The sequence below is a fragment of the Scyliorhinus torazame genome, chromosome 1, assembly GCF_047496885.1.
Source record: "Scyliorhinus torazame isolate Kashiwa2021f chromosome 1, sScyTor2.1, whole genome shotgun sequence".
In the NCBI taxonomy this organism is placed as follows: Eukaryota; Metazoa; Chordata; class Chondrichthyes; order Carcharhiniformes; family Scyliorhinidae; genus Scyliorhinus; species Scyliorhinus torazame.
In genome coordinates, this window is record NC_092707.1 from 376,119,582 (window position 1) to 376,136,783 (window position 17,202).

The 17,202-nt window shown below is 49.8% G+C and overlaps 1 protein-coding gene across 5 annotated transcripts in view; it reads right to left on the reverse strand.

Annotated features, from left to right (window-relative positions):
* Positions 1-16,962, reverse strand: part of LOC140426635 (galectin-8-like) — a 58,434-nt gene extending 41,472 nt beyond the window's left edge. For 2 of the 5 annotated variants that reach the window (XM_072511698.1, XM_072511688.1), the window contains exon 1: positions 16,699-16,904. In XM_072511698.1, coding sequence (XP_072367799.1) covers positions 16,699-16,725 — 27 coding nt within the window. In that variant the 5' untranslated portion in view covers positions 16,726-16,904. Of the gene's footprint in view, positions 1-16,698 lie in introns of all 5 variants that reach the window. The other 3 variants (XM_072511707.1, XM_072511716.1, XM_072511726.1) reach the window with 3 other exon arrangements.
* Between the last annotated feature and the right edge of the window lie 240 nt (positions 16,963-17,202).

Here is a 17,202-nt window from a genome sequence, read left to right on the forward strand (position 1 = left end):
GCTGGGAAAAAAAAGGATGAGGTTCAGTTGAATTTGGTGAGAATTCTAGGTGTGAAAATTTGCTAATACCAGGTAAATTAAAGAAAGCCGGAGACTATCAGTCTACAAGAAACATAATACAAAGCCAAAATCAAAGTCAAAATTGAGCTGAGGACACAATTGGAAAATAAAACTATAGAAATGATAGGAATTAAAAGTAACACCTCTTGAAGTCAAAGCATTTTGAACATCACGGGCGAGATTCTCCACTCCCGCGCCGGTTGGGAGAATCGCCTGGGCTGCCAAAATTTCCCGGGACGCCGGTCCGACGCCTGTTATGCGGCACCGGCCGCGTCATCTATGCGGCGCCACCTTTACGCGGCGACAAGGCCTGGCGCGTGTAGATGACGCGGCCCCGATCCTAGCCCATTGTCGGGGCCTGAATCGGTCGGGATCGGGGCCGTTTCGCACGTCGTGAACCTCGACGGCGTTCACGATGGCGTGGGCACTTCGGAGCGGGAGTGGAGAATCCCGCCCCACAAAGGAAACAATGTAATCAGATCTATGAGATGAAGTCATGTCAGAATGAATACTTAGTTGGATTAGAAAGTTTAGATCAAAGATACGTTTTACAATCAAAGTGAAAAATGTTACTTTACAATAAAGTCATAAAAACTTAATAACTGTTAGAAAAATATATAAACCCGAAGAAAGGGGACACAGCTAGAACCAGAACCAGAAGCAGAACCAGAGGGAGAGAGAGAGAGAGGGGAGAAGCAGTTCAGAGTCAGATTACAGTCAGCTCGGCCATGGGAAAGAGACAGTGCAAAGCAGCCGAGCTAAAATAGCTAATACATCTAAAGAAGAACAGACGTTAAAGAAGATTGATTGTCAAGTTGGGCCTGAAGGACCCTTCAACCAACCAGAAGGATCCAGAAGCAAGATCTTTTTACCTTTCTGTAAAGCCAGTATTTTCAGCTTTTAAAAGTAAAAAATATAACAATAAAATAACTTAATTTAACCTGAAATAGTGGTTATTCCAAAGTCTACTTTACTTACTTAGCAATGCGGGACCCAGGATCAATGCTGCTAAGTGGTAAGTAGATGAAATCTTCAGTGAAGGTATGGGTTATACCAGGGGATAACTTGAAAACATAGTTTGACCTGAATAGCACCCACTGAAGCTTGCATCGGAGTCGGGGAGTGAGAATCCCTGATCACCATTTAGAATGTCGACCCTGACTTCCGGTTGCGGTGATGCCTAGCTAGCCGCACGCTTCGGCGGCTCCAGCTCCGACGGACCTTCGGGCTCTTTTAAGAGCCCCAACGGGGAATTTTTCGACGACGCAACCCGGTGTGGGGCGTGTGAGAAGGGAGTCCCCCCCAAACGAAGGAGGAAAAAACCGGCGGCGGCGGCTGCAGCGCGAGGAATCGTCGACCAAAGGGTCAGAAAGAGAGAAGTACAAGATGGCGGCGGAGAAAGCGCAGGCGACATGGGGGCCTGAGCATGAAATTGTGAGACGGTGCGTGGAGCTGCTGAAGAGGGAGGTGCTGACCCCGTTGCTACAGGCAATTGAGGGGCTCAAGGAGACATTAAAGACCCAGGAGACAGAGCTCCGTGTGGTGGAGCAGAAGGTGACAGATATTGAGGACGAGATCCTGGGCCTGGCGGTTAAGACACAGACGCACGAGGCACTTCATAAAAAGTGTACTGAAAGGATCGAAGCCCTAGAAAATGGAGCGCGAAGGAAGAACCTTCGGATACTGGGTCTCCCTGAGGGTGTGGAAGGAGTGGACTGTGGAGCGTACGCAAGTACGATGCTGAGCTCACTGATGGGTGCTGAGGCCCCTACGGGCCCCTTGGAGGTGGAGTGGGCAAATCGGATTCCGGCGAGAAGACCAAAAGCGGGAGAACCACCCAGGGCGATAATCGTGCGATTTTACCGCCTTAAGGATAGAGAAGAGGTCCTGAGATGGGCTAAAAAGGTGCGGAGTAGCAGATGGGAGAATGCAGTGGTACGGGTATACCAGGATTGGAGTGCGGAGGTGGCGAGAAGGAGGGCGAGCTTCAACCAAGCCAAAGAGGTGTTGCATAAAAGGAAGGTGAAGTTCGGGATGCTGCAGCCGGCAAGACTATGGGTCACGTATCAGGAGAGACACCATTATTTCGAGACGGCGGAGGAAGCATGGACCTTCATCAAACAAGAGAAATTGGATCGGAACTGAGGGACTGATGCTGCAGGAAATGTTATTGTTAATGTTACGGTGGAAGTTAATTGAGAAGTAAACAGGGAAGGGGGGAGACATTGGGGAAATGTGGGCGCCGGTGAGGGGGGAAAGACGGGACATAGTTGGAGAATGGGGAAGGGGAGGGGGAGGGGAAAGGGAGCTGCGCCATAAGAGGCGGGTCAGGTAAAGGGATGTTCCCGCACCAGAAAGAATAAGGCGGGAAGACAGGCGCAAGGCGGATGGGAGTTCCCCACATGGGGGGGGTCGAGGAGTGAGCAGGAGTAGCCGGGGTCAGTTGAAGTTAGCTGACTTACGGAAGTAATATGGGGGGAGCAATCAAGCTAGAAAGAGATCTAGCGGGGAGGGGAGGAGGGAGGGAGAAGGGGGGGGGGGACAACTGGGTTGCTGCTGCGGAAATCCAAAAGGAAATGGCTAAAGAGTGGGTGGGCGGGGATGGTGTGCGACGCTGGGGGAGCGAGCGGGAGCGCGGAGGCGGGATATGGGACTGGCCTAGAGAAGGTAATGGCTAGTCGACACGGGAGGGGGGCAGGTAGCCCCCTAGTGAGGCTGATCACGTGGAACGTGAGAGGCCTGAACGGACCGATAAAAAGGGCCCGAGTGCTCGCGCATTTGAAAGGACTAAGGGCAGACGTGGTTATGCTCCAAGAGACGCACCTAAAGGTGGCGGACCAAGTTAGGCTAAGGAAAGGATGGGTGGGACAGGTGTTCCACTCAGGACTGGACGCAAAGAATAGAGGGGTGGCCATTTTGGTGGGGAAACAGGTCGCATTTGAAGCAAAGAACATCGTAGCAGATAGCGGAGGTAGATATGTAATGGTGAGTGGCAGGCTGGAGGGAATGGAGGTCGTGTTGGTTAACGTGTATGCCCCAAACTGGGACGATGCGGGATTTATGAGACGGATGCTGGGGCGTATACCGGACCTGGAGGTAGGAAACTTGATTTTAGGAGGGGACTTTAATACGGTGCTGGACCCGGGGCTAGATAGATCCAGCTCAAGGACCGGAAGAAGGCCGGCAGCGGCCAAGGTACTTAAGGGGTTTATGGACCAAATGGGGGGAGTGGATCCATGGCGATTTCTTAGACCTAGGGCTAGGGAGTATTCCTTCTTCTCCCATGTCCATAAAGTGTACTCCCGGATAGATTTTTTTGTTTTGGGAAGGTCGTTGATCTCTAGGGTGGAAGAAGCTGAGTACTCAGCCATAGCGGTTTCGGATCATGCCCCACATTGGGTGGACCTGGAATTAGGAGAGGAAAGGGAGCAGAGAACACTCTGGCGATTAGATGTGGGACTGATGGCGGATGAGGGAGTGTGTGCAAGAGTGCGGGGGTGTATTGAGAGATACCTGGAGGTCAATGACGACGGCGAGGTCCCTGTGGGAGTGGTATGGGAAGCACTAAAAGCGGTGGTCAGAGGAGAGCTGATCTCCATTGGGGCCCACAAAAGGAAAACAGAGGCCAAGGAAAGGGAAAGATTACTGGGGGAGATTTTAAGGGTGGATAGGGAATTTGCAGAGACCCCGGAGGAGGAATTGTACAGGGAGAGGAGACGACTCCAGACGGAATTTGACCTTCTGACCACCAGAAAGGCGGAGGTACTGTGGAGGAAGGCACAGGGGAGGAGGTATGAATATGGGGAAAAGGCGAGTCGCCTGTTGGCTCATCAATTGCGAAAGAGGGCAGCAGCGAGGGAAATAGGAGGAATTAGAGACGAAAGGGGAGACACGGTGCGAAGGGCAGGAAAGATAAATGAGGTGTTCAAGACCTTCTATGAGGAACTGTATAGGTCTCAACCCCCAGAGGGAGAGGAGGGGATGCGGCAGTTCCTGGACCAATTGAGGTTCCCGAAAGTGGAGGAGCGGGGGGTGGTAGGCCTGGGGGCACCGATTGGGGTGGACGAGGTTATTAAGGGACTGGGAAGCATGCAAGCAGGGAAGGCCCCAGGACCAGACGGGTTCCCGGTGGAGTATTACAGAAAATATGTGGACTTGTTGGCCCCGTTGATGGTGAGGACGTTCAATGAGGCCAGGAAAGGGGGGACTCTACCCCCGACGATGTCGGAGGCGACGATATCGTTAATTTTGAAGAGGGATAAAGATCCGTTGCAGTGCGGGTCCTATAGACCCATTTCATTGTTGAACGTGGACGCCAAATTGTTGGCAAAGGTACTGGCATCGAGGATAGAGGACTGTGTCCCGGGGGTGGTGCACGAAGACCAGACAGGGTTCGTAAAAGGGAGACAACTGAATGTTAACGTGCGACGACTATTAGGGGTGATAATGATGCCCCCAGTGGAGGGGGAGGCAGAGATAGTGGCGGCAATGGACGCAGAGAAGGCATTTGATAGGGTGGAGTGGGAGTATTTATGGGAAGTGTTAAGGAGGTTTGGGTTTGGGAACGGGTTTATTAGCTGGGTTAGACTTCTTTATGGGGCTCCAACGGCAAGCGTAGTTACAGGTCGACATAGATCGGAGTATTTCCGACTATATAGGGGAACAAGACAGGGATGCCCGCTGTCTCCATTGTTGTTCGCGTTGGCAATTGAACCTCTGGCCATGGCGTTGCGAGACTCCAGGAAATGGAGAGGGGTGATTAGAGGGGGAGAAGAACACCGAGTCTCGTTATATGCGGATGACCTATTGTTATACGTGTCGGACCCAGCGGGGGGAATGATAGAGGTTATGCGAATTTTGAGGGGGTTCGGGGATTTCTCGGGGTATAGGCTAAACATGGGGAAGAGTGAATTATTTGTGATACATCCAGGGGACCAGAGTAGAGAGATAGAAGGCTTGCCTCTAAGGAAAGTGGAAAGAAACTTCCGATACCTGGGGATTCAGATCGCTAGGAGCTGGGGAACCTTGCACAGACTTAATCTGACACGGTTGGTAGAACAAATGGAGGAGGACTTCAAGGGGTGGGACATGCAGCCTCTGTCGCTGGCGGGCAGGGTGCAAGCGGTTGGGATGGTGGTCCTCCCGAGGTTCTTGTTTGTGTTTCGGTGTCTCCCTATGCTGGTCACTAGGACCTTTTTTGGTAGAGTGGACGGGAGCGTCGCGAGCTTCGTGTGGGCGGGGAGGGTTCCGGGGGTGGGGGGGGGTTCCTTCGGCGTGGTGGGGGCGGAGGAGGATTGGCACTACCGAACTTGGGCGGTTGCTATTGGGCCGCCAGTGTGGCAATGATGCGTGGGTGGATGATGGAGGGTGAGGGGGCGGCGTGGGAAAGACTGGAGAGAAAGTCCTGTAAAGGGACGAGTTTAGAGGCGCTGGTGACGGCGCCGCTGCCGATCTCACCTAAGGGGTTTGCCACGGGCCCGGTGGTGGCGGCAACATTGAGTGTCTGGGGACGGTGGAGGCGACAGAGAGGGGTGCGGGGAGCCCTGGTGGGGTCCCCAATCAGGAACAACCATGGGTTCGCCCCGGGGGGAGTGGGTGGAGGATTTCGGGGCTGGTTCCAGTTGGGAATTGGGAGGGTGGGAGATTTATTTATAGATGGGACTTTTGCGGGCTTGGGAGCATTGGGGGAGGAGTGTGGGTTGCCCCGGGGAGATTTCTTGGGATATATGCAGGTGAGGGCATTTACTAGACAACAGGTGAGGGAATTTCCATTGCTCCCGACACAGGGGATACAGGACAGGGTGCTTTCAGGGGTGTGGGTCGGAGAGGGCAAGGTGTCAGAGATTTACCGAGAGATGAGGGAAGAGGGGGAGGAGTCGGTGGGCGAACTAAAAGGAAAGTGGGAAGAAGAACTAGGGGAGGAGATAGAGGCGGGTATGTGGGCTGATGCCCTAAGCAGGGTAAATTCCTCTTCCTCATGCGCCAGGCTTTGCCTGATTCAATTTAAGGTGCTACATAGAGCGCACATAGCGGGAGCGGGATTGAGCGGGTTCTTTGGGGTGGAGGACGGGTGTGGGGGGTGTGGCGGGAGCCCGGCAGACCACGCACATATGTTTTGGGCATGCCCGGCACTGGAAGGGTATTGGAAGGGAGTGACGGGAGTGATTTCGCGGGTGGTGAAGGCCCGGGTCAAACCAGGCTGGGGGTTAGCTCTATTTGGAGTTGCGGAAGAGCCGGGAGTGCAGGAGGCGAAAGAGGCCGACGTTGTGGCCTTTGCGTCCCTAGTAGCCCGGCGCAGGATCCTACTCATGTGGAAGGAGGCGAAACCCCCCGGACTGGAGGCCTGGGTAAATGATATGGCGGGGTTCATCAAACTGGAGCAGATAAAGTTTGCCCTGAGAGGATCGGCTCAAGGGTTCACCAGGCGGTGGCAGCCATTTCTCGACTACCTAGGGGAACGTTAGAGGGAAGACAGATGACCAGCAGCAGCAACCCAGGGGGAGGGGGGGCGGGGGGGGGGGGGGGGGGGGGGGGGAGGGGGGGTTTGGTTTGGGTCGGGGATGGGGGGGTTTTGTTGCTTGTGTGTTGTTTGGAATTTCTGTGTTGTTGTTGTTGCGTTTGCTTTGTAGGAGGGGAAAAATTGTTGTTTGGGAAAAAAAATTTCAATAAAACATTTATTAGAATGTCGACCCTTTTTAGTATAGGGGGAATTCTAAGAATAGTGGTGAGTTTTCAAAAACAAGTGTCAGCCTGGATTTTGTGCTCAGGTCTTTGCTATACTCTTTTTTTTTATACTAAACATTTTAGTAAGGCATTTATGGTTTCATAACAAAGGATACAAATACAAATGTAAACATAATTCAGTACGTGACAATCCCCCCCTCAAGCAATAACACATACAATTCCCAAGTCCCTCCATCTCCTCTCGCTGATCCCGCCTAAACTAAACTATCTCCCATTACCCCCCTTCATTCTCTAATCCCCCCCTCTTTATTGTATCTGCTAATAGTTTAGTTTCCCCCGAAGAAGTCGATTAATGGCTGCCACCTCTGATGAACCCTAACATTGATCCTCTCAGGGCAAACTTAATTTTCTCAAGCCTGAGAAATCCCGCCATGTCGCTAACCCATACCCCTGATTTCAGGGCCTCCGAGTCCCTCCAGGATAATAGGATCCGTCTCCGGGTTACCAAGGAGGCAAAAGCCAAAACATCTGCCTCTCTCGCCCCCTGGACTCCCGGGTCTTCCGACACTCCAAAAATCGCCACCTCTGGACTTGGCGCCACCCTCGTTTTTAGCACCGTGGACATGACATCAGCAAATCCCTGCCAAAATCCCCCAAGCGCCCAAAACATGTGGACATGATTTGCAGGCCCTCCTGCACACCTGTCCTCCACCCCAAAAAACTTGCTCATCCGGGCCACCATCATGTGTGCCCGGTGAACCACCTTGAATTGAATCAGGCTGAGCCTGGCACATGATGAGGACGTGTTGACTCTGCTCAAGCATCAACCAATAGACCTGCCTCTAGCTCCTTACCCAGCTAATTTTCCCATTTGTGCTTTACCTCCCCTATCTGGATTCCCTCCCACTCCATAAACTCTTTATAAATTTCTGAGAATCTTTGCTATACTCTTGATGATAAAAACATTTCATGGATAGGGAAGTAATATCTTCCAGCTGAGGTACTGGTTTAAACCTCATGAACACTGAAGGATACTCCTGGTTTACCATGCTGTCAAGTTCAAACCACATGAGACAAAGTTTTAAAAAGTAAAACACAAAACAGGATATCAAGGAGAAATCAAAAGTTTAAGCACTGAATCTTTGGCAAATCGCTGGGTAACCCGATACAAGATGGTACATTAAAGATGAGCTTTCTCTGATTTCTCACCCTGGCGCACTGCTTCACACAAAGTTAACCGAATTGGCACAAAAGTAGGCTTGCGTCCATAATGAAGTACAAAAGGTCACTCGGGTGGAGAGGGCACAAATTGAAAGGTATCGATAAATTTGAATGTAATCCAAGACAGGAGACGTTAAGCCTGGATTGTGCAATGGTAAAGACGGCAGGGCTGTCAGCATTCACTGTCATAACACTTTCAAACTGACAAGAACATTGGGAGTGCGCACAGTGACACAGAAATCCTGAAGTTCCGGCTCCTGTGCCTCTCCATGGGCTATGTTTAATTCCCTGACATTGACATTAATTCAGGAGATATTGTATGCCGTGAATTTGGATTAACTGACCATTTCTTGTGAAATTTCTTTGTCAGAAGTTTTTAGGGTTTGTGTGAGGAGGCACAAGGAGGCTCCCCTGATATTCCCAAATATTTAATGCAACCAGGAAGAAAGATTTCTCCCCATGGAGGTGGGGGGGGTGACATAGTGGTAATATTACTGGAGTAGTACAGGTAATCCAGAAACCTGCAGCTATAAATTCAAATTGCGGCAGCACGGTGGTGCAGTGGGTTAGCCCTACTGCCTCACGCCGCCGAGGTCCCAGGTTCGATCCCGGCTCTGGGCCACTGTCCGTGTGGAGTTTGCACATTCTCCCCGTGTTTGCGTTGGTTTCACCCCCACAACCTAAAGATGTGCAGGGTAGGTGAATTGGCCACGCTAAATTACCCCTTAATTGGGAAAAAATAATTGGGTACTCTAAATTTAAATAAATAAATAAATTTAAATTGCACCATGGTAGCCGGGGGAATTTAAATTCAATGAATAAAGCTGGAATAAAATGCTCTATTATGAATGATCATGATTCACTAGTACCCTCTGGGCGAGGTAATCTGCCATCCTTATACAGTCAGCCTATATGTGTCCAGACCCACATGAACTGAACCGCAAGAACTGCAGTGGTTCAAGAAGACAACTCACTAGTATCTTCTTCATAGACATCATAGAATTTACAGTGCAGGTGGCCATTCAGCCCATCGAGTCTGCACCAGCTCTTGGAAAGAGCACCCTACTTAAGCCCATACTTCCACCTTAACGGGTAATTATAGGCCGGTAATCTTAACTTCGGTTGTAGGGAAAATGCTGGAATCTATCATTAAGGAGGAAATAGCGGGGCACCTGGAGGGAAATTGTCCCATTGGGCAGACGCAGCATGGGTTCATAAAGGGTAGGTCGTGTCTGACTAATTTGGTAGAATTTTTTGAGGACGTTACCAGTGCAGTAGATAACGGGGAGCCAATGGATGTGGTATATCTGGATTTCCAGAAAGCTTTTGACAAGGTGCCACACAAAAGGTTGCTGCATAAACTAAAGATGCATGGCATTGACGGTAAAGTGGTAGCATGGGTAGAGGATTGGTTAACTAACAGAAAGCAGAGAGTGGGGATCAATGGGTGTTTCTCTGGTTGGCAACTTGTAACTAGTGGGGTCCCTCAAGGATCAGCGTTGGGCCCGCAGTTGTTCACAATTTACATAGATGATTTGGAGTTGGGGACCAAGTGAAATGTGGCAAAGTTTGCAGGCGACACTAAGATGAGTGGTAAAGCAAAAAGTGCAGAGGATACCGGAAATCTGCAGAAGGATTTGGATAGGTTAGGTGAATGGGCTAGGGTCTGGCAGATGGAATTCAATGTTGCCAAGTGTGAGGCTATCCATTGTGGGAGGAATAACAGCAGAATGGATTATTATTTAAACGGTAAGATGTTAAAACATGCTGCTGTGCAGAGGGACCTAGGTGTGCTGGTGCACGAGTCGCAAAAAGTTGGTGTGCAGGTGCAACAGGTGATTAAGAAGGCTAATCGAGTTTTGTCTTTCATTGCTAGAGGGATGGAGTTCAAGACTAGGGAGGTTATGCTGCAATTGTATAAGGTGTTGGTGAGGCCACATCTGGAGTATTGTGTTCAGTTTTGGGCTCCTTACCTGAGAAAGGACATATTGGCACTGGAGGGAGTGCAGAGAAGATTCACTAGGTTGATCCCAGAGTTGAGGGGATTAGATTATGATGAGAGGTCGAGTAGACTGGGACTGTACTCATTGGAGTTTAGAAGGATGCGGGGGGATCTTATTGAAACATATAAAATTATGAAGGGAATAGATAGGATAGATGCGGGCAGGTTGTTTCCACTGGTCGGGGAAAGCAGAACTAGGGGGCATAGCCTCAAAATAAGGGGAAGTAGATTTAGGACCGAGTTTAGGAGGAACTTCTTCACCCAAAGGGTTGTGAATCTCTGGAATTCCTTGCCCAGTGAAGCAGTTGAGGCTCCTTCTTGAAACATTTTTAAGAAAAAGATAGATACCTTTCTAAAGAATAAAGGGATTCGGGGATATGGTGTACGGGCCGGAGAGTGGAGCTGAGTCCACAAAGATCAGCCATGATCTCATTGAATGGCGGAGCAGGCTCGAGGGGCCAGATGGCCTACTCCTGTTCCTAGTTCTTATGTTCTTATGTTCTTTATCCCAGTAACCCTAGCTAACCTATTTGGGACACTAAGGGCAATTTAGCATGGCCAATCCACCTAACGTGCACATCTTTGGACTGTGAGAGGAAACCGGAGTACCCGGAGGAAACCTATGCAGACACAGGGAGAACACGTAGACTCCGCACAGACAGTGACCCAAGCCGGGAATCGAACCTGGGACCCTGGAGCCGTGAAGCAACTGTGCTAACCACTGTGCTACCGTGCTGTTCAGGTTGAACAATGAATAGGGATAAGGGGTACCCACCGAAACGCTGGGTAGGTGGTAGTGTAATGATATTATCACTGGACTAGTAATCCAGAGACAAAGTTACATACTGGGGTGTTGGGTTTGAACACCAACATAGCAAGTGTGCAATATTAATTCAATTGTAAGTCTATTTCTTGATATTCGTAAAAACCCCATCTGGTTCAGTAACGCCCTTGAGGGAAAGAAATCTGCCATCCTTACCTGGTCTGGCCTACATGTTACTCCAGCCCACAACAGCGTATCAAATGCCCTCTGAAGTGGCCCAGCAAGGCACTAAAATGTATCAAACCACTCCAAAGCCTACAAAATGGAATAAAACCCGGCACACCACCTGGCATTGATCTGGGTGCGGAAATGGCAACGCCAGCTCTGCCGACCCTGCAAAGTCCTCCTTACTAATGGGGGTTTGCGCCAAAATTGGGAGAGCAGTCTCACAGAGTATACAGACAATGCCTCACACACCACCATCACTATCCCTATCCCACCGACAGGACGAGCACCGCAGAGGTGGACTAACACCGCAGGGGTGGTGGCACAGTCGTACACAGTCGGGAGGTGTTGCCCTGTGAGTCCTCGACATCAACTCCAGATATCATGAAGCCTTATGGCATCAGGTCAAACATGGGTAAGGAAACCTCGTCCTGATTACCACATACTGCACAGCTCCGCCGGCTCAGCTGATGAATCAGTACTCCTCATGTTGAACACCACGCGGAGGAAGCACGGAGGGTGGCAAGGGTGCAGAATGTACTCTGGGTTGGACAGTTCAAGTACCAAGAGTGACTCAGGAGCAACAATACTGACTGAGCTGGTCACACCCTAAAGGGCTTAGCTGCTAGACTTGGTCTGTGGCAGTTGGTGAGGGAATCAGCAAGCGGGCAAAACACACTTCAAAAAAAAAGTTAGAGTACCTAATTATTCTTTTCCCAATTAAGGGGCAATTTAGCGTGGCCAAACCACCTAACCTGTACATCTTTGAGTTGTGGGGGTGAAGCCCACACAGACACGGGGAGAAGGTGCAAACTCCACACGGACAGTGACCTGGGGCAGGGATCGAACCCGGGTCCTCAGCGCCCTAAGCAGCAGTACTAACCACTGCCCCACCGTGCTGCCCTGGGGAAAACATACTTGACCTCACCTTCACCAACCTACCTGTCGCGAATGCTTCATTTGTAGGAGTAACCAGCGCACTGTCCTTGTGGAGACAAGTGCTGTCTTCACATTGGGAAGACCCACCACGGTGCTAAATGGGATAGATTTTGAAAGATCTAGCAGGACAGGGCAACCATGAGATGCTGAGGGCCACCATCAGCAGAATTGTACTCAACCAGAATCTGTAACCTCATGGCCCGGCATATACCCCATTTTACCATTACCACCAATCCCAGTTCAATTAAGAATGAAGGGTTGCCAGGAGTAGCAGCACAGATACCTGGTGTCAACCTGGTGAAGCTATAACCTAGGATTATTTGTGTGCCAAACAGCAAAAGCAGAGCTGAGCGATCCCACAACCAACAGATCTGATCTAAGTTCTGCAGTTTTGCCATATCCAGCCTTGAATGGTGGTGGACAATAAAACAATTCACTGGAGGAAGGGGCTCCACATGTATACCCATCATCAGTGATGGGGGAGCCCAGCGCATCATTGCAAAAGATAAGGCTGAGGCATCTGTTTCAATCTTCAGCCAAAAGTGTCAAGTGGTTGATCTATCTCGGCCTCCTGTGGAGGTCCCCAGCATCAGATGCTAGCCTTCAGCCAATTCAATACAGCTCGCTTGATTTCAAGAAATGGCTGAAGGCACTGGATACTGCAAAGGCAATGGGCCCTGACAATATTCCAGCAATAGTCCTGAAGACCTGTGCTCCAGAATTTCCCACACCCCTAGACAAGCCAATCCAGTACGGCTGCAACACTGGCATCTACCCAGCAATGTGGAAAATTGCTCAGGTATGTCCTAACATAAAAAGCAGGACAAATCCAATCCAGCCAATTACTGTCATATCAGTCTACTCTCCACTGTCAATAAATTGATGGAAAGGGTCATTAACAGTGCTGTCAAGTAGCACTTCCGAAGCAATAACCTGCTCACTGCTGCTCAATTTGGGGTTCTGTCAGGGTCACTCAACTCCTGACCTCCCCACAGCCTTGAACAAAAGAGCTGAACTCCAGAGATGAGGTGAGAGTGCCTGCCCTTGATATCAAAACCACATTAGACCAAGTGTGACATCAAGGATCCCTAACAAAACTGGAGTCAATAGGAATCAGAGGAAAACTCTCCGCTGGTTGGATTCATACCTAGTACAAAGGAAAATGGTTGTGGTTATTGGAGGTCAGTTATCTCAACTCCTGGACATCACTGCAAGAGTTCCTCAGGGCAGTGTCCATGGCCCAAACATCTTCAGGTCTTTCATCAATGACCTTCCTTTCATCATAAGGTCAGAACTTGGGACATTCACTGTTTGCAAAATGTTCAGCACCATTTGCAACTCCTCAGATACTGAAGCTTTCCATGTCCAAATGCAGCAAATCCTGCACAATATCCATACTTAGGTTGACAATTGGTAAGTAACACATTTTGCACCACACAAGTGCCTGGCAATGACAATCTCCAACAAGAGAGAATCTAATCATCATCCTTTGACGTTCAATGGCATTATTGGATTGGATTGGATTCGTTTATTGTCACATGTACCGAGATACAGTGAAAAGTATTTTTCTGCAAGCAGCTCAACAGATCATTAAGTACATGGGAAGAAAAGGGAAGAAAAGAAAATACATAATAGGGCAACACAACATATACAATGTAACTACATAAGCACTGGCATCGGATGAAATTTTGAAAAGATTAGAACGAGTATAAGTTAAGTAAAAAGTGGATCTGTTGGGGAGAGCTCGCAGAGAGCCGCCTCGCTCCGGCGCCATCATTGGAGATCACGGAATCCTCCTCTATCAATATCCTGGGGTTACCATTGATCAGAAAGTCAACTGGGCTAGCCATATAAATACTGTGGCTGCAAGCAGCACGGTGGCAGAGTGGTTAGCACTGCTGTCTCACGGCGCTGAGGTCCCAGGTTCAAGTCTGTGTGGAGTTTACACATTCTCCCCATGTTTGCATGGGGCCGCCACAACACAAAGATGTGCAGGGTAGGTGGATTGGCCGCGCTAAATTGCCCTTTAATTGGAAAAAATGAATTGGGTACTCTAAATTTATTATTTAAAAAAATACTGTGGCTACAAGAGCAGATCAGAGGCTTGGAATCCTGAAGCAAGTAACTCACCTCTTGATTCCCCAAAGCCTGTCCACAATCTAAAAAGGCACAAGTCAGGAGTGTGATGGAATACTCTCCACTTGCCTGGATGAGTGCAGCTCCAAAAACACTTAAGAAGCTCGACAACATCCAGGACAAAGCAGTGCGCTTTATTGGAATCTCTTCCACTCCCTCCATCGCAGCAGTGTGTACCATCTACAAGGTGCACTGCAGTAACTCATTAAGGCTACTTCAATAGCACCTTCCAAACTCACAACCACTACATCTAGAAGGACAAGGGTAGCAGATATATGGGAACACCACCACCTGGAAGCTCCCATCCAAGCCACTCACCATCCTTGCTAAATATAACACTGTTCCTTCGCTGTCGCTGAGTCAAAAGCCTGGAACTCCTTCCCTGACAACAGTGTGGGTGTTCCTACACCACATGGACTGCAGAGGTTCAAGAAGGCAGCTCACCACCACATTCTCAAGGACAATTAGGGATGGACAATGAATGCTGGCCTAGCCAGCAATTCCCACATCCCTTGAATGATTTTGTTTTAAATGTTTGTTCTACCATCCCAAAGAACAGATTTTTAAAAACTTTCAATAACCCTCTGTGAGACATTGGAATGAAATTATTCAATTTATATGATTTTTTTAAAATGTTAACATTTTAAAATCCCATTCAAATGCATATTACTTTGCCAAAATAATTTTCAATCCTTTTTAACATTATCCATAGGTTAAGTGAGTGGACAGATTTGGCAGATGGACTGCAATGTGAGAAAAAGGTGAACTTGTCCACTTTGGCAGGAAGAATGAAAAAATCAGCATAATGTTTAAATGGGGAGCAACTGCAGACTCCTCAGGTACAGAGGGATCTGGATGTTCTGGTACATGAATCACAAAATGTTATAACGAAAGCAAAGCAAGCGGTCAAGGCAAATGGAATGTTGCTGTTTATTGCAAAGGGATTGCACAGAAAAGTAAGGATGTTTTGCTACAGTTCTACAGGGTGTTGGTGAGATCCTTTCCTCTGAGGGCTTTCGTCTGGGCCATTACATTTGGGCCTGTATTCTCAAAAGCTTTGAAGGATGAAAGGTGATCTCATTGAAACTTATAACATTCTTACAGGGGTGACAAGACAGGCTGGATGCTTCCCCTAGCTGGTGAGGCCACAAGCAGGGGGCACAGTCTCAGAATACAGAGCAGGCCATTAAAACAGAGAGATCAGGAGGAATTATTCACGCAGAGGGTGGTGAGACTTTGGGATTCTCTACCTGTGGAAGCTCGATCATTGAGAATGCTCGAGAGAAATTGATAAGATTAATGGATACTAATGACATCCAGAGATATGGGGATAGCACAGAGGAAAGTAGCCTTGAGGTAGATGCTCAACCATGATCTAACTGAATGAGAGAACAGGCTCTATGGGTTTAATAGGCTATTCCTGCACCTATTAGGCAAGTGGGCAGTTTTGGTCGAGTACCATTGCTTCACTGCTGAGTGCAAACTACTGGCCATTAAATTGTCCCACCTCAGCCAAAGGGGCCGAGAATCCCTGCGACCGGCGCAAATTGCGCCACACCGCCTTGATGCTAGTCAAGATTCTCTGCAGAGCGGAGAATCGGCGCCGGCATGGTTGGCCCCGCGCCGGTAGCGCCCCCCCCCCCCCCCCCGCCCCGCCCGTTGATTCTCGGCCCGTAAAACCCAAGTCCCACCGGAGCCGTTTACACCTGCTCTCAGCTGGCGGGACCTCGGCGTTGAAGGGTCCGGGGGCGGCCGGGGGGGGGGGGGGGGGGGGGAGGAAGAAAGAGGGGTCCAACCCCAGGGGGGGCCTCCGATGTGGCCTGGCCCGTGATCAGGGCCCACCGATCGGCATGCCGGCCTCTCTGGCTGGGGGCCTCCTTTCTTCCGCGCTGGCCCCTGTAGCCCTACGCCATGTTGCGTCGGGGCCGGCGTGGAGAAGGGAGCCACTGCGCATGCGCGGACCCTGCGGCGCCCAGTTCATGCCAGGATCAGCAGCTGGAGCAGCGTGGGTCGCTCCAGTGCCGTGCTGGCCCCCTGTAGGGCCCAGACAGAAACGCGAAGCCGTTTCCGACGGCGTCAACACTTAGCCTCAGGATCACTGAATCCCGCCCATGCTGCGTGCAGACACCCAATCCATGTCACGTGAGCAAAATTAAATTCAAAGGATGAGCCAGAAGTAATAGAGACTGATTTATATGGAAGAGTGAACTGCAGTCACATTACTTCTTCTTTCAGTAATTATTTCTCGGTAAGTAGTTTGATAGACAAAGAGTCATCTAGAATGGAAATGTTAGCTTCGTTCTCACTCCACAGATGCTCAGACCTGCTGAAATTGTCCAGCCTGTTCTGTTTTTGTGTGTTAGTTAACAGTATATTGCACTTTACTATTGACACAGCGGTGGCTAAATTCCAAGAGTCAAAGTTCCTCTCGCTGGTCTCACACAAGGCCTCGCAGTGACAGCTGTTATATTCGACAGGATTCTGGTGTAAAAGGGGAGACTGGGGTTATCAAGGGGCTTAAAAGCCTTCCTCAAGAGGGTTGGGGTGCAGGACATGGTTACGGATAGTGTATCATTCCTCTTCAAGGGGCGATTCACACGGTACAAAATTGCCTGTCTCAACCCGCCCGCTAAACGCGCACCCGCCCACCCAACGCTGAGCCCCTTACCGGGTTAAATATCGTGGGATTAGACATCTGGAAACTTGTCCACTGGGAATAATCAACAGCCAGAGAGAAAATTCAGCCACTCGGCGGCGAAGCCACTCGGCAGCCGCGGGAAACAGGAACAGAACGTCGCGGATGTAACAATTATCCAGGGCTCCAATGGGAGGCCGGAGCAGGGGCTGATTGACAGACGCTCACTTCCGTGAATGGCAGTGACTCTCACTGCTGGACAGAACAGTCCGTGAGGAGACAGTTTGCATTATCAGGGGTTACTGTTCTTAGTTTGTTCACTTTCCATTTGAAGAACTGGCGCTGCACTTCCTTGCAATGCGCGGGCCCTGGAGGCACCTTAATATTTTTTGCCGGACAGCACTTGCCTGCAGCTGTGCGTTCAGAGATGTGTTGCCAGCTCCATTCAATTGATAACACTCTCGCTTTTATCTCTGGTTGCTCCCTCTTGCCAAGCACCGATTTTCCTGCAGAGCCAGAGGAATGGAGGGATGGGAG